The 26,800-nt window shown below is 38.0% G+C and overlaps 1 protein-coding gene across 2 annotated transcripts in view; it reads left to right on the top strand.

Moving 5' to 3' along the window:
- LOC122790475 (zinc finger protein 521-like) overlaps nucleotides 1-26,800 on the top strand; it is a 3,214,752-nt gene that overhangs the window by 2,360,890 nt on the left and 827,062 nt on the right. For both annotated transcript variants that reach the window (XM_044058016.1, XM_044058015.1), the window contains exon 28: nucleotides 3,388-3,483. In XM_044058016.1, the coding sequence (XP_043913951.1) occupies nucleotides 3,388-3,483 (96 nt within the window). The remainder of the gene's footprint in view (nucleotides 1-3,387; nucleotides 3,484-26,800) is intronic.

Here is a 26,800-nt window from a genome sequence, read left to right as displayed (position 1 = left end):
TTTTTTGTTTAGTCTTAGACTTGCCCTTTTTGAGCTCAGCCTCTCTCTGTGTGTTAACATGAAACTTCTAAAGGGTTTGGTGCCCAAACCTTTCTTTTTCGTAAGCTCAGTTCTAGCTGAATGACATGGAAGGTGCCCCGAAGCTGGCCTTCTATTATATTTTATGCAGGATATAACCCATATATCTAATGTTACTGCAGCAGTGATAATTTGAATATCTGCTGTTACAGGAAGAACTGTAAATTACAAGTATTTGCTTACCAAGTATTTATGACAGAGTACTGTGTAGGGAATTGTTAAAATCTGCCAGTTGATACTCCCAGAACATATGTTTCCAGTTAACCTTTTTCTTTCCCATTATACCCCAACAACTGTTGTCTACCTGAGGAAGAAAAATTCTTTGAATTGTGCTTGGGTTATAAAAATACTTATGCAAACACTTGCGAGCAAAAACCTTCTGGACTTTGTTCCATAATTGGGAGGCATGCATATGTTCTTCCATTGTTCCCTTGTAAATTGTTTTGTATCTGTCTTCAGAATCTTTTCCAACCTCCTTTGATTGATTCTTACAAGTACTGTGAAGTATTTTAAGTACCCTGCTAATTATCCGTTTTTAACAGTATTGTCTATTCTAGATTCAGCTAAAAACTAACAGAGCAGATCATCATCATTCTGTTATTATCAAATGTTTGCTTTCCTTCCACAAAAAAGCACAATTATCTGTTTCTATCAGATTTAGCAACACAGTTGCCATTGTCTTAGCTAGTATAGGCAGAAACATTTTATAATCATGGCTCAAGATTTAAATTGATCTTAACTTCCAAGATAGCCGCACAATGAGTAACGGCTTGACTCTAGCTCGCCCAGTCTGAAAACTGAAGTTCAACAGAGAAGGCCAGTAAACTTTTGTGTTCATGGATACATTTCAGTAACTGGCTATTAAGTGTACCTGCCTCTGGATGCCAGAAAAAAGAAATACAGACCACATGGAAAAATTCAGCTACAAGAAGTGAGGAAGAAACACTGACTGGGGAAAGTTCTGCAGTTGTTCAGCAAAAGGCAATGCAACCTCCAGACATGGCGTGCAGTAACTTACAGGAAGACGGAAGACACTGCACACAGACCTGGTTAATATAGACATAACACTGATGAAGTATATCAACAGAAATAACAAAAGGCTGGAGAAAATGGAATAAGCTTTAAACACGTATTCAGATGAGGTGATAAAGCTGCAAAAATCAGAGGCTGAAATGAAGAAAAGCCTGGCTGAATAGGAGAGGTTTTTTTTAAAAATATTAGAATTAGAGGACAGAGCATGTAGAGAAAACCTGAGATTTTCAGCTGTACCAGAGAAGCTGGAAGAAAGAGACTGCATTAATTTTATGAAAGCACAAATAAGCAACTGGACTGGTATTCCACAGCAAGAGTTGTTAGTTGAAATGGCACATTGTGTGTATGCTCCAAATCTGGCTACGAGAAAGCAACCTAGACCTTTAATAGTAAAGGTGCAATCCTACCAGAAGAAAGAATTGATTCTGACAAAACTGTGGCAGAAGAACAAAATACTAAAAGTGGGAGACAGAAGAGTATTTGTGGAGAAAGATTACTCATTCTACACCAGGCAGAAGAGGAGTAAATACATTCCACCCCGAGAATGTCGAGACTCTCGTGTGAGATTCAAACTGCTGTATCCAGCTATCTTCAAGGTATTCTTCCTTCGAGGGACAAAATAAGTTTTTCTTGAAGTACGTGCTAAGGAGGAAATACAAAAGTTTGTGCAACAAAGTGAGCTGTGAAATAGAAGGAGATTTTTACCTTCTTGTTGTTCTGGTAGTAAATACCACAGAGGTACAGTACATGTGAAACCTCTTCCACTGTTTCAACGGAAAAGGTTGGAAAGAAGGAATGAAGCATAAGAGTTGACTAGAAGAATCAAGAGTACATTGAGAATGAAGCAGATATGCATTACTTATAGGATCATCGGGGGTTACTAGGCTAATGGCCCAGGAGCCTTTACAAGCCTAGCCAAGAGTTTATCCCCAAAAAGAAACCTCAGTCAGCACCTGTCGCCCCTGTCATTGAGGGACATAGAACCCCTGGGACAAATTTGAGGTTACACATCCACTCATCACGGTTGTGCTTGAAGAGGGTCAGTGAGGTGCTCTGTTTGACATGTATGGGGAGTCTATTCCAGAGACTGGACAGCCTCTAGGAGACAAACCTGTCTGTCCAGCAGGTTTTGTTGATGTTGCATATTAGATTCAGGCCTTTTGAGCGGGTAGTACGTGAGGAGTTAGACTTCTGGATATGGAGAATCTCTAGTAGGGCAGGGTCTGAGATTGCCATGTAGGGGAGACACAGATCACCCCTGAGCAATCTGTATGATACTGAGTAGAGTGATAGTGATTTGATCCTGTCTGCATAGGACAGGTGTTGGAGACCGTGGATTCTCTTTGTGAGATATTTCAGTGGCCTTTCCAGTTTGTGCAGATGTTTGTAGAGGTACATCCCAAATGGACTTAGAAATTGATTATCAGCTGTCGGTAATGCAGTTGCATTTTGCTGGTTAACTTCTCTGCAGTCCTCACTGTCGTCCGCTTTCTGATATCATCAGATGGAGGCAAACTGTATTCACAGCATCAGTTTTAAGGCTGGTCTCTGTCTAAAACAAGGACCAAAATTTGGATGCTATTGGAAATAGTTGCAGAAAGTTCTCTTAGTCTTTGGTGTGTGTCAGAGAAACATGCATTCAGAGCTGCCTTAAAGTTACTTGGACGTCATTTGGAATTGAAATTGTAGCATGACTAAAATTATTCCAGTTAAAATTCTGATTGGACTGTCCTTTGTTTTAGCTGGTATTTGTTTCTTTAAGCTGTAATTTTGTATTACTGAACAGCTCTTTTTACAGGTGTCTTAATCCGTTTCACTTTTTCGTGTATAGTACTTATTCAATGTAACTTGCTTTACTGTATGTAGATCTTCATTCTGATTTTTATTTACTCAGTTAACTGTGCACAATTATGTTTAATTTTAATGTTCCTAATTTTTTATTATATTGATACAGGTTTTGTTTGCCATGATTAGAATTAGTGCTCATATGCTCATAGATGCAGTTGGTTTGTTATTCTCGCAATAAATGCTTTGCATGTTTTTTGTTTTACCTGACATTTTAAAGCTTTCTAATGAGTTGTATTGTCTTGTAGTGTGTTCAAGCTTTTCCCCTAATGCACCACTGAAAATGGGCCTTACTAGACTGACATTTTCAGTTAAGTGTAATAAATCAACTAATGAATGAAAGTCCATAAAAATAATGTACTGTCTAAAAATAAAGAATAATTTGTTAATGCCATTTTCTGTCAAGTTGAAGTCTTTGTTATATTTATTTAGGAACAGTTGCCGAAAACATATCTTATGTTGCTCTTATTCAAAGCCCAGCAGGACATAAACATGATCTGGAGACAGCAGCAGGTCCGCACTGTTTTGGTAAGGAAAACATATTACATACCATATATATATATATATATATATATATATATATATATGGAGATTGTACTAAGAAGTGAGCTCATTTTTTAGTCTGGTATATGAAAAGAAATTTAAAGACAAAGGTCAGTATCAAGAGTATAGAGTTGTCTTTCTGGGAGGGGGAGAGCATCCCTTTTAATTTGAGCTTTTTGTAGTCATAGTGATGCAAACTGTTGAATTGATGTTTAGTGATTTATTCTCAACAGCAGGTGAAAGAAAATGGCAATGTCCTAATTTTAATTTTTTTCTACCACAAGATCATGCAAGTTGCTGACATATCTAGAAAGCAGGACATCTGAATGCATGCCACATGGCTGAATTCGCTGTCAGCTGAAATAAAACTGCCAGCATTAAAATCTCCTCACTCATCCACCTTTTCCCCTGAAGCAGGGGTGACCTTGAATTAGTAGAGTGCATGGAGCTGTAGGAGACTTCATGTATGAACAGCATTTTCCAAAATTTGTATTAAAACTGTAAAACATTATTGCTTTTGCTGTCGTAGTAAGTAGGCCTCAAGAAATGTCAAGCTTTAGAGAAAATGCATAATACCAGCAACAGTAGGGTAAACCTCTTTTCAGTAATAAAAATAGTAATACTTCATGAAAACTGCCACACAAAAGAAAGCCATTCTGAAATTCAGCAATTTGTATAGTGAACCTCATCATTGTTAAAATTCATAGCATAAGTCATTGCTGTAGCCTGACGTCTGTATCAGTCAGTTTGTCATGTAGCCTGACGTATCAAACTCAGTTTGTCATGTGATTTTTAACATTGGAGACAATTGGTATCTAAGTAATTTAACTTGTTTTTAGTCTTTTACTGGTTTATCCATGCACCATTCCTTTAGGTCAGAGTGCTTGATTGGCATGAATTTGTCATGCCTGCTGCTAGAGTATGACATTCAGCATTACGCATTTAGCAGTGCTATTTCAGTCCTTCTTGGAGGACTGTACTCACTTCAAATGAAATGAAGATAATCAGTTAGTCTTTTCCACCTTCATTTCATCACCTACCCAAGTTTAGCAAGTATAGTGATTCAGCCATTCAGTTTACTCCTAATATGATTATGGTTTGTGATATCAGACCTTCCACACTGACCCGGAGTTTACTTCTGCAGACATTGCTAAGGTTTGCTTAACCAGAAGTAATTATTTTAAATTTCATCTTAAGGACTAGGAGGAAGTAGGCTGCTGATAATCTCTAGATTTAAAAAAAATAGTTCAGATTGGACAAGTAAAGTGGTATATATATATATGTTGTTGGAGTCAGGGTTTGACCTGTTTCTTGCTTTTGTGTTTGTTTTCATTTAGCAGTTTACTTTTCTTCGGGTGCTCTTCTTGTGCTAATGGCATAGAGTCAGAAATCCCTGATTATGGCCTATATGATCAGAATTCGAATAGCAGCTTGGACCCATGATGGTTGTACATATCCTTAGGAGGAGAGGGCACAGACACTGAGCTACAGGAATGTTTGTTGATATCCCTGGTAGTGACTAGGGAAGCAACCACATGGAGTCTCCTGTGAGCAGATTGGTCAGTCCTGCTCTTATCAGCCTTTGCAGAAGTGAGAGGTGGTACAGTGTAAATAACCACTGCACATCCTGCCCATGACCTGTCATGGGAGCATGCATAAGGAGAAGAGTAGAGAAAAGGTTTAAATCTCAAGCAACCCCCTATGTCTTTGTTACGCAGTAGTTCATTTTGTCTGACCCTTGTTCCCCAGTGATGGGTAACTAATGAATCAATTAAGTGAGAGCTGGCTTATGATAGGCAAGAAGTGGGGACAGAGACCAAAAAAATAATTCTTCTTCGGGTGCCAGTAAGTTCCATCGCACTAATTTATAAATATATGTATGTATGTATATATATATATATATATATATATATATATATATATATATATATATATATATATATATATATTGTATTGCAAAGTACTGCCAAACATTTTTTACCTGCTCTGTACTAGCCAGAATTGCAGAATATGTAGGGTTCCATGTGTGAAGCACTCCAGTGGTCTGCAGAATTTCGTCATAGTTTTTGGGAGGTCCGTTTTTCTCCATTCTGTGCATGGAGATATGGCATATGCAATGTTAAGTACATTGATAGTGACTCAGTGAGATTATGTAGGGAAGTGTTAACTAATGCAAGTCTTCTGTCAGTCAGTACTAATATCTTATGTTTGGAATGATGTTTTGTGTTCCTCATAGCGTCATTTTATCGACATCTGTTAAAAATGAGTTTCCACTTCCACATTCATTCAGAAGTAAGTAGAATTTTTCTGTTGTCCTCTGTTATATATAAAATAGGATCCAGTTTGTCAGCCAGCTCCAGCTCTGAATTAAGATGCTGTTTTATAGATAGTTCTGTATGTAGGCTGAAAACCTAAGTATTTTACTTACAAAAGAATGTTTTTGGACAGTAAAGAAAGGTTTCAGGAGCTGTCATCGTATTCTTTGTATAGACTACTTAGAGATGATATATGACTAGTTTGTAATACAATGTTTGATTAAAATCTGCTTGGAAATGTAATCCCTGAATGTACTTCTGGGGAAGCTACACCATATTGGGAAGCCTTTTATATTGCATAAATGTCTTTAACACAAATGTGTAATTTATCTGTCACATTACCTTCCAAGAAGGTAAATAAGCACCCCTCTACCATAAGGACTTGGTCATTAATTAATTCATTCATAAACTGAAAATATGAACATTTAGAAATTAGAGCAGTTAAACTTCTTGGAGAGGCAGTAGGCTGTAGGCTTCACACTGGAATATGTGAACTTGCCTATTACAAGCCTTTTTGCAGATTGGGAAATGTGCTGTAGTTCTCCCGTGCTTTTGGTCTTTTTTTTCAGCTTTTTACCACTTGACATTTCAGGTAAGAATATTTCAATATGGAGATGTCAGCTTGTGTATGGTTGAAATGTAGATCCTCCTAATCCTTAATACACATGTAATACAAGTCTGTTATAGTTCACTCTTGGAGGTTTGCTGAAGCAGTGCAAAAATGTGATGTGGGAATGTAGTTTGTGAGAAGTGGGAACCTGTTGTCAAAGTGGGTCTTTTAGTTTAAATATTTGTAAAAATCATGAAAAATATTGTATTATGTAAAACTGCAGTAACTGTTAATGAAAAGTGTGTTATTGCCATCTGATGTAGAATGCAAGAAGAAGTAATCCTCGGTTGAATAGAGCTGCCAAGTGTCATGTCTGATGCATGTACTTTCATTCACTTAGGTAAAAAAGGCTGAAGGTGCCTGTAGAAACTAATAGAGATGCACTCAAATGGGGTGGGGTGCAGATTCAGTCACTGCAGTCCCTAGAATTAAACATAACTCATAGGCTATGCAGTCTCTAAAGAGCAAACTTTTATTTAAAATGACAGACTTTTTGGAGATGTCAGTGCTGCAAGCAGTTGACAGGGTTAACAACACTGCCTCAGTACAAAGTCAACTCAGGATTCTTTTTATACCATTTTACAAACTTTAAACAGTCTGTGCCTGCTTATTGATGAACGCCGTGCATGTTTTAGAATATATTAACTGTACAGAACACAGCATCAGTCATACGGTGTCATGTACCTAGCTGGACAATCACTGTGCCTCTATAAGATAGAAGCCTGCATAAGCAGCAATGAGGGACTCAGCAGTACCAAGCCAACCAGAGCATTTTGGCCACTGAGAATTTCTGTAGGAGTTGAGCCTTCCTTCCATCGGTAACTGCTAACTTGATGTATTTCACTGTAGTCATCAAACTTCTCCAGATCACAGTTGCTTAACTACCAGTTGGTTCATGGCTTCTGTAAAACCATTTCATCCTCATCTGTTTTGTTGGAAAAAAATCTTTTCAGTCTCCCTGTCTTTCATTTTTTTAAGGGAAGTTTCTTTCATCTGCAATCATCATTGAACTGATAAAGCAGTCCTGGTTAGAAATCCTCAGTCATTTTCCTGCATAAACATGAAAAAAAATCATATAAATATGAAAATATTTACTCTGTATTACAAATTTGAATGCATTTTCTTTGCAGTGTGCATTGTTTATATTCTAGTAAAAGAAAACATTCACATTATTTATAGCAAAAAAAAAAGTCAAGATAGGCTTCTGTCACAGAGCTTTAATCCTCCACACGCAGAAACTTGTAACAAATAAACCAACGAACCTTGGATCCTGGTGAAAGATTATCCTTTATTACAAAGCACCAACAATTCCGCAGACAGTAGTTGAAACGAACAGCAAAGACTCATCACTCACAATTCTAGACAAACGGACCATTTGTCCTTTAACTAAATTCTTTTTTTGATGCATAGGATGGCAACTATCAAAATGTAAAAATGAATTCGAGTATGTTTTCTTTCTGTAGATCCCTGACTCAAACTTGTTATCATCCAGACATAGCGTAATGTCTAAGAAATTCACATTGTTAACAAAGACATGACTAGTAAATCTTAAAAAATCTGTTGTTTTACCCAAAAAAGTAATGAATGCATTGAATTCATCTTCAGATCCTTTCCAAAAAAATAAGGATATCATCTAAAAAGCGTAGGTATAACAAAACTTTGTTCCAAAAAATGCTTGTAGTAACATGTTCAGACCCCAGTAAGCAAGGACCAAATTAGCATAAATGGGGGCGCATCTAGCCCCCATAGCTACCCCCTTGATTTGTCTAAAGAGTTCTTTGTTAAAAGAGAGAAAATTATTTTCTAGAACTAATTCTAACATCTCAGTGAGTAAACGGTTTTCAGAACTATTGTCTTGATTGTATTTGTTTAAACACGCTTCAAACATCTCCAATCCTTGGTCATGAGGAATTACCGTGAATAAGTTAACAATATCTACAGTCGCCATTAAAAATTTTGTTCTAAAATCAAAAGTAGTCATAAATTGCCTGATAATATCAAGACAATGCCAAGAATCTTTTAAGATATATGGAATAGAATTCAAAATAGGCTTACACTTAAAATCAATATAGGCAGCCAAAGGTTCTGTCTTAGATCCCTTGGCTGACACTATCGGTCTAAAAGGGGGATGATTCATGTTTTTATGAATCTTGGGAATCCCAAATATAGATGGGGTAATTGGAAATTCAACTGAGATGAAATTGTAGGTTTGTTGGTCTATTCTCCCATCCATTAAAAATTCATAAAACAGCCAATCAATCTTAGTGTAGGCTTGATTAATCTCATTTCTACTGACTTTTTGGTATGTTTCGTTATCTTCCAACATCTTAGACATTCTATTGTTGTAATCAGCATTGTGCATAATGACCACTCCCCCACCTTTGTCTGGTTTCATAATTCGATATTTGTTTGTGTCTGTAAGTTCTTTAAGACAAAATTTCTCTGATGGTGTCATATTGCTCGTACCAGCATTGTTAGATTGTACGATTCTTCTAATATGCGATTCACATAACTTTTCAAAAATCTGAATCAGACAATTTTGTGGGGGTATAAAAGTACTGTGACGTTTCAAAGTCAAATATCTATTACTTTGAAATGGATCTCCTGTGTTGTAAAAATATTTTCAAATTTAAAAGTCTTGTATACAGTTTTAAATTTGTCAAAACCTACCTACGTCTAATCTAAATGTAGGTACAAAGGTAAAGCCTTTACTTAGTAATTGAAAATATTTGTCATCAAATTTTTGACCTGTAAAATTATACAAATTAAACCCCGAAAAAGAAGAGACAGAACAATCATTCATATCAGTGTTTAGTAAAACTTCCATGTCATTATCTATTATACTGTTCTCCATCACATAATTTCCTCTAGTTGTTTGTGTATCTAAAATGGGGTAAAGTCATTCAATTTTATTTGAATCCTCAGTTTTTTCAGTAACTACTTCTGTATGGTTATAATTAATTATGGCTATCTCTGCCATGAATGAGTTCTGTGTGGTTGATTGTTGTGATATCTGTGTGTATATTGATTCTGATTGCTCTGTTGCTCTCTTATTCGTTCCGATCTCCTCAAGGATGGGGGTTCTAAAAAAAACGGTTGAACTTCATCATTGTAATTAAAATTAACCTGATTAGTCCTGACATTATCAATGTTGGGACTTGTTTCTTGTCTATTAGTCATAACATGTTGTCGATTTTGAACTTGCATATTTTTGTATTCCCTAAAATGGGTATAAGCTTTGTTGTTGTTATAATCCTTACTATCTCTTTCAATTTTGTTATTTTTAATATCCAAGCCCTTATTAATATACCTGTCAATATCCTTAAAAATGTTTTCTAACCTAAATTTGTTATGCTCATATAACAAATCAGCTTTAATATTACTATCTAAAGTATTTAATTTTTCTTTTAAAACATTCAGTCTGTCGTTGTTGTTACGTATAATCAGTCTTAGCAATTCAAAGCCAGTTCTATCAAAAAGATGTAGTAATTCAGTGAATGTATCCGTGCCTTCTTGAAACCCATGCGGTAATTTGAACAGGCGTAGCCCCTTTGGTACTTGTTTTAACTCAAGAGATCGTTCTAGGAACACATTGTCCATCTGAAGCGATTTGAAAGTTCTTAAAGTCTTTTCAAATTCTAAGAATTGAGTATTCAGCGTACCCATATCTCTAGATGTAATGGGTTGTCTCTTATTTAAGCATGGGGCCGTAAGAAAATGATCCAAGTCCATATTAGATGTTTGATTATTATGGGAACGGCCAAATCGCGTAGTCTGATTCCGTTCTTCAGTAAGATGGGACCTGGTTGACCTGTTGGTACGAGGTGGAATATTAACTTCATCTTTGCCTGATGTTACGCCATTATTTGGTGGACTTGTAGATTGTTGCCTAGTTACCAGCTTGTGAACGCTAGTATTTGGTGTAGAGTGCAGCGTAAAAAGTTGCTCTTGAGATTCTGTTATAATAACTTCACCCTCAACTGTAGGGTTTTTTAGTTGTTCGTGCAAAGTTTTAATTAATTTGTTAGTAATGTCTAGATGCTCTTGTAATAAACGCTGTATATCCATTTATAACAGCGTAAATCTGAAGCCGTTAAGTTGCACCACAGTAACAGACAAATTTATTGCAAGAACAAAAGGTTCGGTAGTGCCTTTAAAAAATTCAGTAGTGCCTTTAAAAAAATTCAGTAGTGCCTTTAAAAAAGTAAAACAAAAAAGTAAAACAAAAAACAAGTCTGTTGACCAAAAATTGTCAATTGAATTCAACAGAATAAATCAAACTGTTGTATTTCTTTCTCGGAAGTCAACAAGGTGCCGTCAAACAGTTCTCCCGTACGGTAGTGTAATGTAACACAGATGATAATGAAGCACCTTTTAAATGAAACCGGAAAGCAAAACACTATTTTGTATATAACAAAGTTAACACATTGAAGTTGTACTATACGACTGCCAATGGTGAGTTCAATTGTGAAGAGCCTTTAGAGTGGACAAGAATTCCAACTGAAAATAAATATTAGTCACCGGCAGTAGTAATATTAACTTTCAAGGCTTGAGGAATCTCACCTTGTGATAGTTATCACACAAATAAAACTGTCAATAACCAGGGTTCTAAAAAGCGGAAATCTTGGTGAACAAAAACGTCATCAAGTACGTAGTCCTTAACTACGTTGTTGGGCTCTGAACACGACTCACCAGGATACGAACAGGCCGTCAGATGAACAAAACGGTAATCCTCCACACGCAGAAACTTGTAACAAATAAACCAACGAACCTTGGATCCTGGTGAAAGATTATCCTTTATTACAAAGCACCAACAATTCCGCAGACAGTAGTTGAAACAAACAGCAAAGACTAAGCGCTTTCACCCTGGATACAGGGCATCTTCAGAGTTAAAACTTTGCACGAACAACTAAAAAACCCTACAGTTGAGGGTGAAGTTATTATAACAGAATCTCAAGAGCAACTTTTTACGCTGCACTCTACACCAAATACTAGCGTTCACAAGCTGGTAACTAGGCAACAATCTACAAGTCCACCAAATAATGGCGTAACATCAGGCAAAGATGAAGTTAATATTCCACCTCGTACCAACAGGTCAACCAGGTCCCATCTTACTGAAGAACGGAATCAGACTACGCGATTTGGCCGTTCCCATAATAATCAAACATCTAATATGGACTTGGATCATTTTCTTACGGCCCCATGCTTAAATAAGAGACAACCCATTACATCTAGAGATATGGGTACGCTGAATACTCAATTCTTAGAATTTGAAAAGACTTTAAGAACTTTCAAATCGCTTCAGATGGACAATGTGTTCCTGGAACGATCTCTTGAGTTAAAACAAGTACCAAAGGGGCTACGCCTGTTCAAATTACCGCATGGGTTTCAAGAAGGCACGGATACATTCACTGAATTACTACATCTTTTTGATAGAACTGGCTTTGAATTGCTAAGACTGATTATACGTAACAACAACGACAGACTGAATGTTTTAAAAGAAAAATTAAATACTTTAGATAGTAATATTAAAGCTGATTTGTTATACGAGCATAACAAATTTAGGTTAGAAAACATTTTTAAGGATATTTACAGGTATATTAATAAGGGCTTGGATATTAAAAATAAAAAAATTGAAAGAGATAGTAAGGATTATAACAACAACAAAGCTTATACCCATTTTAGGGAATACAAAAATATGCAAGTTCAAAATCGACAACATGTTATGACTAATAGACAAGAACCAAGTCCCAACATTGATAATGTCAGGACTAATCAGGTTAATTTTAATTACAATGATGAAGTTCAACCGGTTTTTTTAGAACCCCCATCCTTGAGGAGATCGGAACGAATAAGAGAGCAACAGAGCAATCAGAATCAATATACACACAGATATCACAACAATCAACCACACAGAACTCATTCATGGCAGAGATAGCCATAATTAATTATAACCATACAGAAGTAGTTACTGAAAAAACTGAGGATTCAAATAAAATTGAATGACTTTACCCCATTTTAGATACACAAACAACTAGAGGAAATTCTGTGATGGAGAACAGTATAATAGATAATGACATGGAAGTTTTACTAAACACTGATATGAATGATTGTTCTGTCTCTTCTTTTTCGGGGTTTAATTTGTATAATTTTACAGGTCAAAAATTTGATGACAAATATTTTCAATTACTAAGTAAAGGCTTTACCTTTGTACCTACATTTAGATTAGACGTAGGTAAGGTTTTGACAAATTTAAAACTGTATACAAGACTTTTAAATTTGAAAATATTTTTTTACAACACAGGAGATCCATTTCAAAGTAATAGATATTTGACTTTGAAACGTCACAGTACTTTTATACCCCCACAAAATTGTCTGATTCAGATTTTTGAAAAGTTATGTGAATCACATATTAGAAGAATCGTACAATCTAACAATGCTGGTACGAGCAATATGACACCATCAGAGAAATTTTGTCTTAAAGAACTTACAGACACAAACAAATATCGAATTATGAAACCAGACAAAGGTGGGGGAGTGGTCATTATGCACAATGCTGATTACAACAATAGAATGTCTAAGATGTTGGAAGATCAGAAACATACCAAAAAGTCAGTAGAAATGAGATTAATCAAGCCTACACTAAGATTGATTGGCTGTTTTTTGAATTTTTAATGGATGGGAGAATAGACCAACAAACTTACAATTTCATCTCAGTTGAATTTCCAATTACCCCATCTATATTTGGGATTCCCAAGATTCATAAAAACATGAATCATCCCCCTTTTAGACCGATAGTGTCAGCCAAGGGATCTAAGACAGAACCTTTGGCTGCCTATATTGATTTTAAGTGTAAGCCTATTTTGAATTCTATTCCATATATCTTAAAAGATTCTTGGCATTGTCTTGATATTATCAGGCAATTTATGACTACTTTTGATTTTAGAACAAAATTTTTAATGGCGACTGTGGATATTGTTAACTTATTCACGGTAATTCCTCATGACCAAGGATTGGAGATGTTTGAAGCGTGTTTAAACAAGTACAATCAAGACAATAGTTCTGAAAACCGTTTACTCACTGAGATGTTAGAATTAGTTCTAGAAAATAATTTTCTCTTTTAACAAAGAACTCTTTAGACAAATCAAGGGGGTAGCTATGGGGGCTAGATGCGCCCCCATTTATGCTAATTTGGTCCTTGCTTACTGGGAGTCTGAACATGTTACTACAAGCATTTTTTGGAACAAAGTTTTGTTATACCTACGCTTTTTAGATGATATCCTTATTTTTTGGAAAGGATCTGAAGATGAATTCAATGCATTCATTACTTTTTTGGGTAAAACAACAGATTTTTTAAGATTTACTAGTCATGTCTTTGTTAACAATGTGAATTTCTTAGACATTACGCTATGTCTGGATGATAACAAGTTGAGTCAGGGATCTACAGAAAGAAAACATACTCGAATTCATTTTTACATTTTGATAGTTGCCATCCTATGCATCAAAAAAAGAATTTAGTTAAAGGACAAATGGTTCGTTTGTCTAGAATTGTGAGTGATGAGTCTTTGCTGTTTGTTTCAACTACTGTCTGCGGAATTGTTGGTGCTTTGTAATAAAGGATAATCTTTCACCAGGATCCAAGGTTCGTTGGTTTGTTCTGTCGCAGAGCTTTGCAACCTGGTGCTCTGGAGCTTTAAGCGGTTGTTTGGCTCTGCGGTCATATGAAAATATGGTTAGAGCCTAAGAGGAGAATTGTTGAAATTGTTCAGCTTTCTTTGTTAAATATTTATATGTAAACTATCTGTTGCCAAAGTATACTTTCCTTTTTTTGTTACAGTGCAGTGTGTGTCATCCTTAACAAAGAGGTTACCTCAAAATTCAGCTCCCAATATATTTGATTAAAGAAATTAAAAAGTAACTCTTCCTGACTCTTGTGTTGCTAACCCTAGTCTTCAAACATTTTTGCAATAACATCTGTCTGGTTCAGTCATTTTCAAGTATATTATCATATATAGTCTTTGTAGATGACTCAAACTCACTGAAATGTAAACAGAATGCTGTAGCCATTATCAGTAGCAAAACAGGCCGCACACTCACCTTTGGTACAGAAGGCTGTAGGTTCTATTCCCACACTGGCATAATTGATTACTGACATTGCACAGCAGCATAAGGGGGTGTTACACTCCTGAGTGTGTCGTCCTTTGGATGAGACATTAAACCAAGTTCCCTTCTGCTTGAGTGGATGGTAGATCAGGTAGATGTAAAAGATCCCATGGCACTTATGAAAAAGAGTAGGGTTTCTTTATTTATGTACAAAATATGTACATATTTACATAAAAAAATGATAAGGGGAAGTTCCCTGATGGCCAGGCCAAATGTACCCAAATAGTGTAAATATTGCCTTGTTTCCCCTGAAAAGAGGCTACTACCCTAGTGGGACTGGCCCTGAACTAGGGAAAAATAAAGAAAAGATGGTTAAAGTACATTTCCTATTAGTTACAGTTGTCGTGGAAACATTTTTGGTGTATAGTAGTATTGTTTTGTATGGTGAGGTGCATTTTAGTTCTTGCCCTGCTCTGTGCTTGGTTTCCAGTTTTGTTTATTTTTCAGTCTAGGTATCTTTTTCCTTAACAGTTTATATGATTAGTTAAATCCTTCAGCAGCAGTAATGAATCTTTACGTCAGAACAGCTTTGCGGTGTGTGTGTGGGAGGGTGTAAAGCCCTCATTGTGGCTCAGACAACCCAGGTTCAAGTAGTGGTGTGAGCTGTGGAAGATCTAGGATAGGGCAGGAATTGAATGGCCAGTGCCGGCTCTCCTTCCATGAGGCATAGTTGCATTAGACTGCATTCCCCATCATTCAAGAGGAGGATTTCATGGCTACTAAAAGCAACCTAAAGCTAGGAAATCTGGCCTAATTCTAACAAGCAGGTGATGGAAGCTTTATTTCAGTACGAGTAAGATCACACATTCTCAGAGAGAAAGAGCTTATCAGACCCTTGCAGTGATATGAGCCCTTACATCAGCTACTAGGAGTGGGATTAAGGTTAATTGTAAGTGCTTCTTTCCAAGAACAGGCAAATTGAGTGAAGTTAACCCATTACCAAAGGAATGACAAAAAAGCTGCTGTGGAAACATTATACAACCTTTGTAACTTTCAGAGTGGCATGAAATGTAAAAATTTATGTTTTCATACCAAATGTGCTTCCACAAGTATTTGAAGAACGGTAAAATGCAAGCTTATTTTTCCTTTGGAGTATTTGCTTGATTACACAGAAATTAGTGTTTTAATGCCCTGCATCTAAATATGAGCTTTAACGATGATGATTCATTAATAGGTTCATAGGTTAGTACTAAGCTAACTGCTCTTGTGAGCCATTTTAAGCCTAGCCAATTATCCCTTGTGAGACTCAAACCCTGCACCTTGCGTTTGTAAGGCAAACACCTTAACCATTAGGCCATCCAAATAGCAAGCTAACAATATTTAAGTAATGCAGTCCACTGATATTCTTTGAATTCACTAATATTGTCTCACTCATCCTGTCATTTAAATTGTAAATCCTGAAACTGTGATTTATGCCTCTGGTGCAGTATGTTTATATAAGGCATTTATTAAAGTTTGCCTTCTGGTATCTAGAACATTTTCATTGATTTTTTTAATTTACTTTTATAGTTGCTGCTTTGCTGTGCTTTTACATTAATAGATTCCAGGGTCAGACATCTTATGGCAGAAGATGTTTACCTTGGCTATCGAGTTAGGCAGCACTGGGGGAAGCTCACAGTGTGGTTGTTTATTGTGTAGAGGGCATAGAAGTCAGTTTACAAACTTTTTGCTTTACTTTAAATCAGGCAAGTTGCAAGGCTGTTTGTTCACTTATAGTGAACTCTGAAATGCTTTTCCAGTGTTTCAACTACATCCAGAGCCATCCAAGCTAGGATAAGAATATTTTCTTTATCACCTTTACTTTTATTTGATTTGTACAGTGATCATTGCTGTGTTTGAGCATTTTAAAGCATTTATTTAATTTTGTGGCTAAAATAGTCATTTCTGTTTTGGCTTTTCTAGTCTATGTACATCCAAACCTCTTTACAGAAGGGTGAATTAACCAGGGGCTTAGTTTTTGGTGGTAGCTTATTTTTTTCTAATACCCACTTGAGATCTGCTTCTGTTGTGCTTTTACATTAAGAAATTCCAGGATCAGACATCTTGCAGAAGATGTTCATTGGTCTCTCTGAGTTGGGGAGCACTGCAGAAATGTCATAGCGTAGTTATTTGTTGGCTAGAAGGGACAGGAGTCAATTTTCAATCCTTTTTCTCTGTATGGAGCTGCCTAACTGGCTGCAGCAGTTAACAGTGCCCTGTATAGTAGTTAAATACCTAAACAGTAAAATCTACCTATAAAGTAGGATTACAGATGACACCTGTTAAACATTGTGGCATTGTGCAGAAATAAGCTTAGAGCAGCTAGCTTGTGCATTTAATAGCACTGCAATGTCATTGATTTACATAACATCATGCCCTTAAGCCCAGAAACTACTCTGTTAAACCCAAATCCTTAATCCCAAACAAGACAATACTGTTACAAGATCACACAACATGGAAATGCAATTTCCAGATGTCTTTCTGGCCATCTCGTTAGAACTGAGCATCCTAAGTCAGCGTATCAATTCACTTCACACGCACACAATCATATGCTGAGGAGCTTAACGGAAACCTTCCCAAATTTCAAAGACCTCCAAAGCCACCTGTGATGACCACCATTGCTACAAGTATGTGATAACCACCAATATCTGTCATCTCCATGCTGGGCCAGTAATCAAGCAGCCTGAATCCTCACCACTGACTCTGGAGAGGGACATGCACTTGGATTTAAATGGATACACACAGTATTTCCAGATACATACCTCTCTGCATCCAGCACAATTTCTCTTAAGAGCTCATGGGGAACACACACAGCCCGGGGTCTGGATGTCTTAATATCCGTCTCCTTCCAGGTCTCTAATAAGACTCCCCACAGGTGCAGCTGTAGAGTTAGGTCCTTAGCAGGGTGTCCAAGTCAAGTCCTCCAGCACCTTCTCTGTGAAACCAGTGCTTCGTGTCCCTGCCCCAAGTAGCTGAGACACACACCTGGGAAAGGCTGGCACAGATTTACCTGCTGTTTCCCCTTCTGCCTAGAGTATAAAGTAGTTATTTCCACCACCAGACACTCCACAATCAGCTACTCTAAGGCCATTAACACAGGGTGTCCAGTTATACTGTGCAATATTAATACTAATACAAATGATAGTAGTTGACCAAGACAGCTCGGCCTTCTGGAGTGGTCCACACAGTGTCACCAAATATATATAAGTACTTCAAAGGTTAGATAGTTTCTTACAAAGAGCAGCCACAATAAATGTTTAAATATATTTAGTAATAAAAGAGCATGAACATACTGAATATATATTCACAGTAAACCACAGAGTTCAAATCACAGGAAATATTGAAAAGAACATTGATGGACAGATTCAGGCACACAAAGAAAAAACAGTATCTAAACTACGCTTCACTGTATTCCTGACTAATCTAAAAGACTTACTGTTCTCTAGTTAAGTTGCTTACTACTGCAAGGCAAGAAGCTGTGGGTGAGGGTCTTTCTAGTCAGGTTCCCCAAAACAGAATACTTAGTACTCTGAGATTTCTCTTTGTAATATCTAAAATGTAATTGTCAAGATGGCTGGCAGAATGACCTTATCTGGTCACCTGACTCTAAGTTCTCACAGTATTCCCATTTGAAGCTGAGACAGGAATTTGGCATAAACTGCTACAATACACATCTAAAGGTTTTTGGCAGTGCCTGGGGCTTTCCCTGTTTTTACTGAGCTAATGAGCAAAGGCTTTTTCCCAGACCTATCTTGGGTCCTATTCAGCACTATTGGGTGCCATTTTAATGGTTTAACAGCTCATTTACATTTCCCTTACTGTTCTTAAAGTAAGCTAGCTGGTACATTTAATTCAGTTGTAGTAATACATGTACATTTCTTTTCACTTCATCAGAGTGCACTGTTGATGCATTTTAACATGAGCAAAGATCACAAATACATTTTCAGCACAACCATCTGTGCAAATCAGTTTGCTATACAAATGACATACAGTTCTAATACATTTGTCGCACAAGCATCTTTTATTAAAAAAAAAAGTTTGATATTCAAAGGACATTATCATTCCTTACAAAACTCCAGCTGGCTCTGCTGGCATTTCCCCATGTCATCACTCCACTTAATGGCAGCACTGTTCCGCAGCAGTCACTAAAGCCACACACCAATAGCAACACTAAACATCTAACATAAGTCTACACATAATGGTCCTCCAAGTGCAAAGCCCATAAGGCAAGCATACACTTTACGTAATGCTCTTGTTATTGTGGACTCCATTGTGTGACACACAGATGCCCCACCCATCAGGTTAGACAAGGAGAAGATAACTGTTAGTTGCCTGTCTGGAACCAGGATCTGCATTGTCATTCATACACTCAAGTTACTGCACCCCAGGTACTAATATGTTTCTGTCATAGTCCATTTGGGTGTAAGTGACCTAATGCACATCTCACTGGACTATATTAAAAGAAGCATAATGGATTGTTCAGAATATGTATCATAGAGCTTTTCATTGAGCAGCATTCTACATTCACCAAGGATGATGCCACAGTGTAAACATAAAGTGATGCATTTTAATAATTGACTTAATTTCTGGTGTCATTCCAGGAGAATCCTGTCTGTTAGCAGGGAGAACATGGTCAAACAACCACATTGTTTTGCGAAGAATGGGTTACACCTGTTCTCTCCCTAGCCATTCAGATATTGGCTAAAACTTCATCCACCCACTTGGTGAAAAAGTCTACAAGCAGGTGTTACTGAAAATAAAATCCACATCCTTTGAACCCTCTTAACTCGAGAATGTAGACATTTGTGCTATGGGCTTGTTTTAAAGCCATAAAAAGTACACCAGATGTGCAAGGCTGTATTGCCTTCCACAAGTTTAGACCAGCAGCAGCACAGACTGAAGCCAAAGCTGGAGGTGTTTTGGTCTATATTAGCAACAAGTGTAACCTATGTGGTGTCATGGAGCTCATCCATGTGCCAGTCACAGCAGGTAAGGTCCCTCACGATGTCATAGCTAGTCATCATGTGCCCCTAGAGTCTCAAGATTCTTACCAAAAGCTACTAGAGGCGCTCACAGTCCAACCAAGCAACGTATTCATGGGCGACCTCCACTACTACTGTATAGACTGGGAAATGCATAGTTACTGAAACTCGCAAGCACAACACTTCTTGGACTTTACTAATGCAAACATTTTGGACCAGGTAATGCACACTGCATACTGTATTTGGTACTCAGTAATATGTGAAAGCATTGCACTCGCTCCTCCATGTGCCACAACCTCAGTAGTGAAGTCAGATCATAAAGCTGTCTTAATTTGAAGTAAAAGTTAACCCAGAAAAATCGAGCTAAATCAGTAATAGTTGGGAAATATTCAAAGGCAAACTACATGCTATTAAGTGACAGTTCATCAAAATTTAAGGCTTCTTCAAGACCATAGTTACCTTTGCAGAATTAGTCACAGTCACTATACAAACATTTGAATGACTGCATAAAGGCTGCCATGTCTACCAGAAATAAACCCAAAACAAACACTAAAAGCAAACCCCACTGATGGAATCCTCACTTAAACAGGGTATATAATAAAAGAACCACCACCCTTGGCCAGCATCGGGAAAATCAATTCCCTTAAATACAAGTACTCTGTTATGAAACTAAACAAGAAACTAAGAGATCTAATTAAGTCCAACAAAGCCAATTATGAGGTCAAGATAGACTCGCAGGCTAAGATTAATCAGAAGGCCACCTTCAGCTACATCCAGAACCCTAGAGGTAACGCACAACAGTGTGCTGAACTGGTGGTGGACAGTACCATATAAACTGATCAAAATGACATGGCAAATCTGCTGCTTGATAAATTCAGTTCAAACTTCACCCCCCACTCTCCCCCAGCTCCATCAGGTGAAATCCCCTCCAGTATACTTTCTCCAGCTATCAGCATGGACTGGGTACTGGCTAAAGCCAGGAACACCACCTCCATGGGTCCCAACAGCATTCCCAGTTACCTATAACTTGACCTGTCAGGACCACTTGAGATACTCTACAACTACAGCCTTCAAACAGGCTATGTTCCAAGTGAATGGAGGAATGCAACAATCATTCTCCTCCACAAGGGTGCTGAAGTTAGTGAGGATTAAGATAAATAAATCTTTGGCTTTTAAAGTAACTAATAAGTGCCATCAACTGACCCAGGGAACTACAGACCCATCAGTCTAACAAGCTTAATATGCAGATCCATGGAATTAATTATAATGGAAATGATAAATAAGGATATTGACAACCTAAACGCACTGGACTTGCACCAATTTGTCTTTAAGGGAAGGCCATGGCTACTTTAACTGGTAAACTTCTTTGAGAGGGTCACCAAGGCAGTAGACAAGGGTTAAACAGTACATACTGCGTATCATGACCTGGCTAAGGCATTTGGTATAATGTCCCACTTGGGCATTGTTGACAAACTCTCTAAGCTAGGTATAAGCCCTAACATAACTCACTGGATTGCCATTTGGCTCACAGACAGGACCCAAGAAGTCAGAATTGGTGAGACCACCTTCATCAAGAGACTGTTCACCTGTGTAGTACCACAGAGCTCCGTGCTGGGCCCACTTTTGTTAGCATCTACTTCACGGAAGTAAAGGCTAATAGTAAAGGCCTCAGGCTTACCAAGTTTACAGATTATTGTAAATTGTGAGCTGTTATAGATTTCCCCAGACGCAGACATCTGCGGGTGGATTTAACACAGACAAATGATTGGTGCCAAAACCATGGCCTAAAACTAAATGCCAAAAATGTATTATAATGCTCTTTGGGAAACTGCCAATGCAAGTTATTTACTCCATCAATCAAAGGACTAAGAGTCAACCCATTGGTAAGGGATCTAGGAATACATGTGGACAGTGGTATGGCCTTTGACCAGCATGTAGCTAAGATGATCAGAAAATCATTCTGTGTTGCCCAGTTTATAGGCAAGACTGTGGCATCCAGGTCCAAGAAAGGTATAGTACCACTCTACTTGGCCCTTATCAGACCTGTCATTGAATGCAATTCCCCCTTTAGCATGTGTCTAACCAGACACTTGCAACAGCTGTAATGCTCATAAAGATTTCTCACCAGGAGAATTAAGGGGATGAATACCTTTTCCTACACTGATCGCTTAAAGGCTGTGTCTCTGTATTCAGTCTCCTGCAGACTGCTGAGAAGGGATCTTTGACAGGCTTACAGGGCTTCCTCAGACCCAAGCCTGATGAATCTGTTGCAAGTGCACAAAACAAACAGCAACAGAAATGCTAGATCCAGGGATCTAAAGTTTTTGATGTAAAACAGAACATGCTGGAGAGACAGACGTGTGTCCTAAAAGATCCCTGCACTATGGAATAAGCTGCCCATCCATGTAAAACCAAGTTCATCCCTGACCCTATTCAAACAAAACCTTGAGAATTTGATGGGAAATCAAACATTTGCTCCTTCGTTTGGCCTCCATGACCCTTATGGACAGAGGCTGTCAATAAGAAAAGTATTTTCCTAATTAACCCCCCCCCCAAATCTTTAGCTACCTGCATACTAACATGCCCACCCGGTAGGTGCTTGGGACACATGTGGTTTGGGGTGCACAGCAAGGCTTGTAAGGGCCCTAGTGGTCATTAGCCTAGTAACCAATGAAATGCATTCTAAACAATACACTTGGTAACGTATATTGTATTACTAGTGTTAAAATCAGCAGATATAAGTTTTAAACCGCACCCATTAATGGATGTGTAAATATTGCTCTTTTTTTCAATTGCTTGCAGTTCTTACAGAGAAAAGTTCTTTTGCTTTTATTTAATTTAGTTTCTTACACTAATTTTTCTTGATTGCAACATGTCTTTTAATTTACATGACCATTTGTTACTGAAAATAAGACTCGACTCCCAACTCTTTAGCAATATCAGGTGATAATGTTGGTGTACTCTAATATTTCTTAGATAATTTTAATAATACAACTCTTATGAATTTGCTAATAGTTTATTTTTAATATCACAATGACTAGCTGAGGCTATGTCACCAACTTCAATATCCAAGTGAGGGTGCTCTGGAGTTTCATGTAATGTTGCTTTTGGGGCATGTTTCATTCATAAATGCTTCATTGTAACCACATTGTTTAAGTTATTACATAAACTATCCATTTTGTTGGCAAAATCTACAGAACTAAAGAAGACTTTGATATTCTGAAAAATTACTTGACTGCATTGTTAAAGGTACGTTTTGGATGGCTACTTTTCCAGTGTAGCAACATACATTTTTTTTTAATAGGCTTAACATACAATGTAAAATTTAACCTACCATATTACTTAAGGAACACCCAGAATATATTTTTAAGTGTCTACTAAATATGAAGTAAGAGATAGTTGTATTATGAAAACCATTAACTTCTCCATTTCAGATAACAAAAAAAAAATTGACAAGTACCTCTACAGTTTTAAATTACTCCTACTAAATGCACTGTCCATGATTATGCATTAATTCATCTTTCAGAAAAGCCTAGAGGTAGCATATATGAGCACTGCTGCAGTGCACATTTCCACACCAAATATCTGTTTATATTAACTATCATTACAGGAGTTATTTTTTTTATGAACTAACTTAGGAAATATTGACATTACATGTATTCTTCTTAACTCGCTATTTTTTAGTTAAAGGATTACTGCCTCTACATTGAAGTCAGTGAGAATGGTGGTAAGTAAATCTTTGGCATCTAAAGTAACTAATAAGTAGTCTGTATTATCTAATTCATCATTACGTTGTTCTATATTACTTAAGAAATCTGCAACGTATACTGTGTAGCTTAGAGGTTTCAAATACTGGGTCTGTATGCTGTTCCACTTCCTGAGACAGCTAGCCTCACTGGAGGCTTGTGTATTTTTGTACAATTTGGGAAGCCTTTGAAAAATCAGTATTGTGAGTACAGATAGACTTTAATATTTATACAGTTCAGATATGGCTAAATTATGAGGTTCCTTGCAAAAGATAAATATTCAGTAATTTCATTCGTTTCTAAAGCAGTGGTATTAAAGTAAGTTTGATCAGATTTGCCTCAGGGCACAGTGTTTCATATTCTGTGAGCTTGGTTCTGGTGATCGCTGTGTCTCAGTTACCCGTGATTTCTGGTCCAGAATTTTCCCCATCCTGTAATACCTGAAGAATTCAAATGTTGGATATTTTGTTTTATTTTTTGTCTAGCTGTTCCACATGCCTCATCCTGACAATTGTAATAATTTTTGAGCCAACCACTAGATGATACTCAATGCCTTCGCTAATAGAAGTGCCACCTCAATCCCTCCTGAAGGATTCTGTTTACAATGTTCATATAGTAACACTCAGAAGTTGACTCTTACAAGTAAGACTCTGAAGATAAACCTACAGTTTTTTCACCCATCAGAATCCAATTGAAAGTTATTTTTAAACTCTCTCATATTGTCAAGGTTTGCCAGTTCATAAATTGTGAAAATCACTGTAATTGTTCATGATGATTCTGGACATTTACAGGTTTAAGGCTATACAGACCCCATGCCACACACACACATTATTGCGAGGAATAGTAAAAGATAGCCAATTCTTGGGCTTCCCAAAATAGCTGCAGACTGAGTAGCTTGTTGAAGAGATCTCTCCCAGTGAGAAAATCTGAGAAATCGTTCATTTTTACTGGCTTTTAATCTTTTCTCGATTTCAGTAAAATCTGGTTGCTAATAATTACACTGCCTGGGTGCTAGCAAGGAACAACTTTAGGGAAAGCAGAAATCAACCAGAAAAGAAGAAAAACCTCTGGCCTGGTCGAACCTTCAGCTGTTCAGCCCAAATCAGTTCAGGTTTCGCTTTAGTACATGAAATGACTTCAAGTTAAATTTAGAGAAATAAGTGAATCAGATGCACACCAGAGGAGTTTAAAATAAGTGAGAAAATGGCAGAGTATATAAAGATCTGATTATGTGTTTTCCATTTGCTACAGCCTGTAGCTTATCTGATATAAGATCAGATCTGAAGCAGGCACTTTCAGACTCAGTTACAAAGCTCCAGCATCCCTCCCATAATGCTGTGTATTCCTAAGTAGCCCTCAGATCTTGTTTGCCTCTCTTCTGTGTTGGATACAGTCCCTTATGTTCTGTAGGAGATAATTGCTTTTTGTGCTATTTCCCAAGATTTTTTTTCTGCTAAGATCACTATATTTGGGGGGGTTTCTTCTCTCCTTTGGGGAAAAGAATGAGTGTGTGTGTGTACATTAAAATAGTTGTTTAGATGTATGAGCTCTGTTATCAGCCTAAGCCTTTTTTTTTCTCTGTTCAGTGTGCTGTTCCCTCTTACTGATGTTCATCGTGCATACAGCTGCAGTCATAACAGATGGGTTCTCCTGCCGTCAGGCGGGTCCTCGGTCGGCCGAATTCCAAAGTCTAGGTCCGGCGTCAGTTGTCGTCGCTTCTTCCCTGACGTCAGTGCGACAGGGGTATAAAAGAACCAGCCAACGCCATTTTCTTCAGTCTTTCTTGCCGTGCGGTGCCCGAAGCAGAAGCAGTTCGCAAGTGCCGGTCGGCCAGCTCCTGAGATTACGAAAAATTTGGAACCGAAGTCTTCTTAAAAGCTAAGTACCCCGTTGGGGAAACTTTTTCTTGCCTCAGACCAATGTCAGACAAAGTTAATAATTGTATTTCTTGTGGGAAGCAAATACCGCATAAGGATTTCCATTCCCTCTGTATACCTTGTTTAGGCCCAGACCACGATGTCTCGGTCTGTCGCTTTTGTGCTACATTCAACAAACGCACTATTAAGCGTCGGGCGGAATTCGCCCAGCATTATTTTGTAAAGCATTTAACTATACTATGTCGTTGGATACTCCGACTCCGGTTTTGTCTAAAAAACGCAAAGACAAGGACCGACACTCGAGGTCCGCGGCCTCTACCAACACCACGCCAAAGCCGACTACACGTGGTCCGGTTCTCAGCGAGGCACCTACACAGCCCCTGATTACCGACGACACATCTTTGGCGGTGTCTCCTGTACCCGAGGTCGCAGGCTCCTCGGCCCACACCCCGACTACAGATACCGAAGCCACGCTTAGCGTTGAAACACAGAATGTGGACATGTTATCAGGAACAGTCTTACTCCCCTTTTGAAGACTCTGATGCAGAGGAATCTATTCCTTCTGTATCCCCCCCTGAGGATTACTCATTTGGTGAAACTCTGCATACCTTAAGGGAACACTTCCACTGGGAAGGCCAGGATTATTCAGATTCCAAGAAAAGGCTCAGGGAATTTCTTTTGTTACCCCAGCACAGGCCTCTGGCTATACATCCTGTCCTGGACATCGTAGATGATGTTTTCTCGGAGGCCTGCCTTAACCCGGACTCTCTTCCTCCAGCTCCAGTTAAGCCTGACAGGTACTACAGGGTTCCTGACTCACACCAATTTCTATACAAAAGCCATGCTGCTGACCTAGAAACCATCTCACAGGGGCCCAAGGGAGTTGAGGCCTCCATTGCCAAAAACCCATTGCCTTCCGAGAGAGATTCCAGATCCTTAGAAAGGTGGGGAAAGAAGGTATATACCTTGGCTACCTTATCCATGAGGGCCTTAAACTGTCAGTTTCATATGCTAAAATACCAACAGTTTCTGTTATCTCAATTGAAAAGTAAAATGTCACAACCTGAACAACCAGACATGAAGGAGTTGCAGGATTTGATGCATAGTGCAGAACAAGTGGGTAAACATACCTTACAATGTGGTTTTGATGTTCTAGAGGCCTCATGTAGAGCTGCTGTTACAGGCTCAGTCATACGTAGGCATGCCTGGCTCAAGGAACAAGCCTTGCCTGATCATGTCAAAGCTAAATTACTAGACACCCCACTTCAAAAGGATGTACTATTTGGGGCAAATGCTGAGGAAGTATTACGGAAAATGGAGGAAAAGGCTAAATCAATGCAAACTGTGAAAGAATTTCTGCAGGTTCAACCCCACGCTTTAGTAGAAATTGGCCTTCCAAAACTGGTCCATTCCTGCCACAGACAGACCCCAAAGAGGCAGATACAGGCTCGAGGGGCAGAGGACAAACACAAGGCTCGTACAGAGGCAGACAATGGCAAGCTCCTACACAAAGAGGTGGTGAGGACAACTCGCAATCTTTCAGAAAGCAAAACCAATGACTTTCCCTTTGCATGCCAACCAGGTCTCAAATGGCAGCCCCCTTAGGAGGAAAGCTGGCACTATTCTCAAA

Source organism: Protopterus annectens, chromosome 16.part0, assembly GCF_019279795.1.
Source record: "Protopterus annectens isolate FY-2018-M chromosome 16.part0, PAN1.0, whole genome shotgun sequence".
NCBI classification, from domain to species: Eukaryota; Metazoa; Chordata; order Ceratodontiformes; family Protopteridae; genus Protopterus; species Protopterus annectens.
The sequence above is the reverse complement of the archived record's forward strand: the minus strand, read 5'-3'. Positions and strand labels throughout refer to the sequence as shown.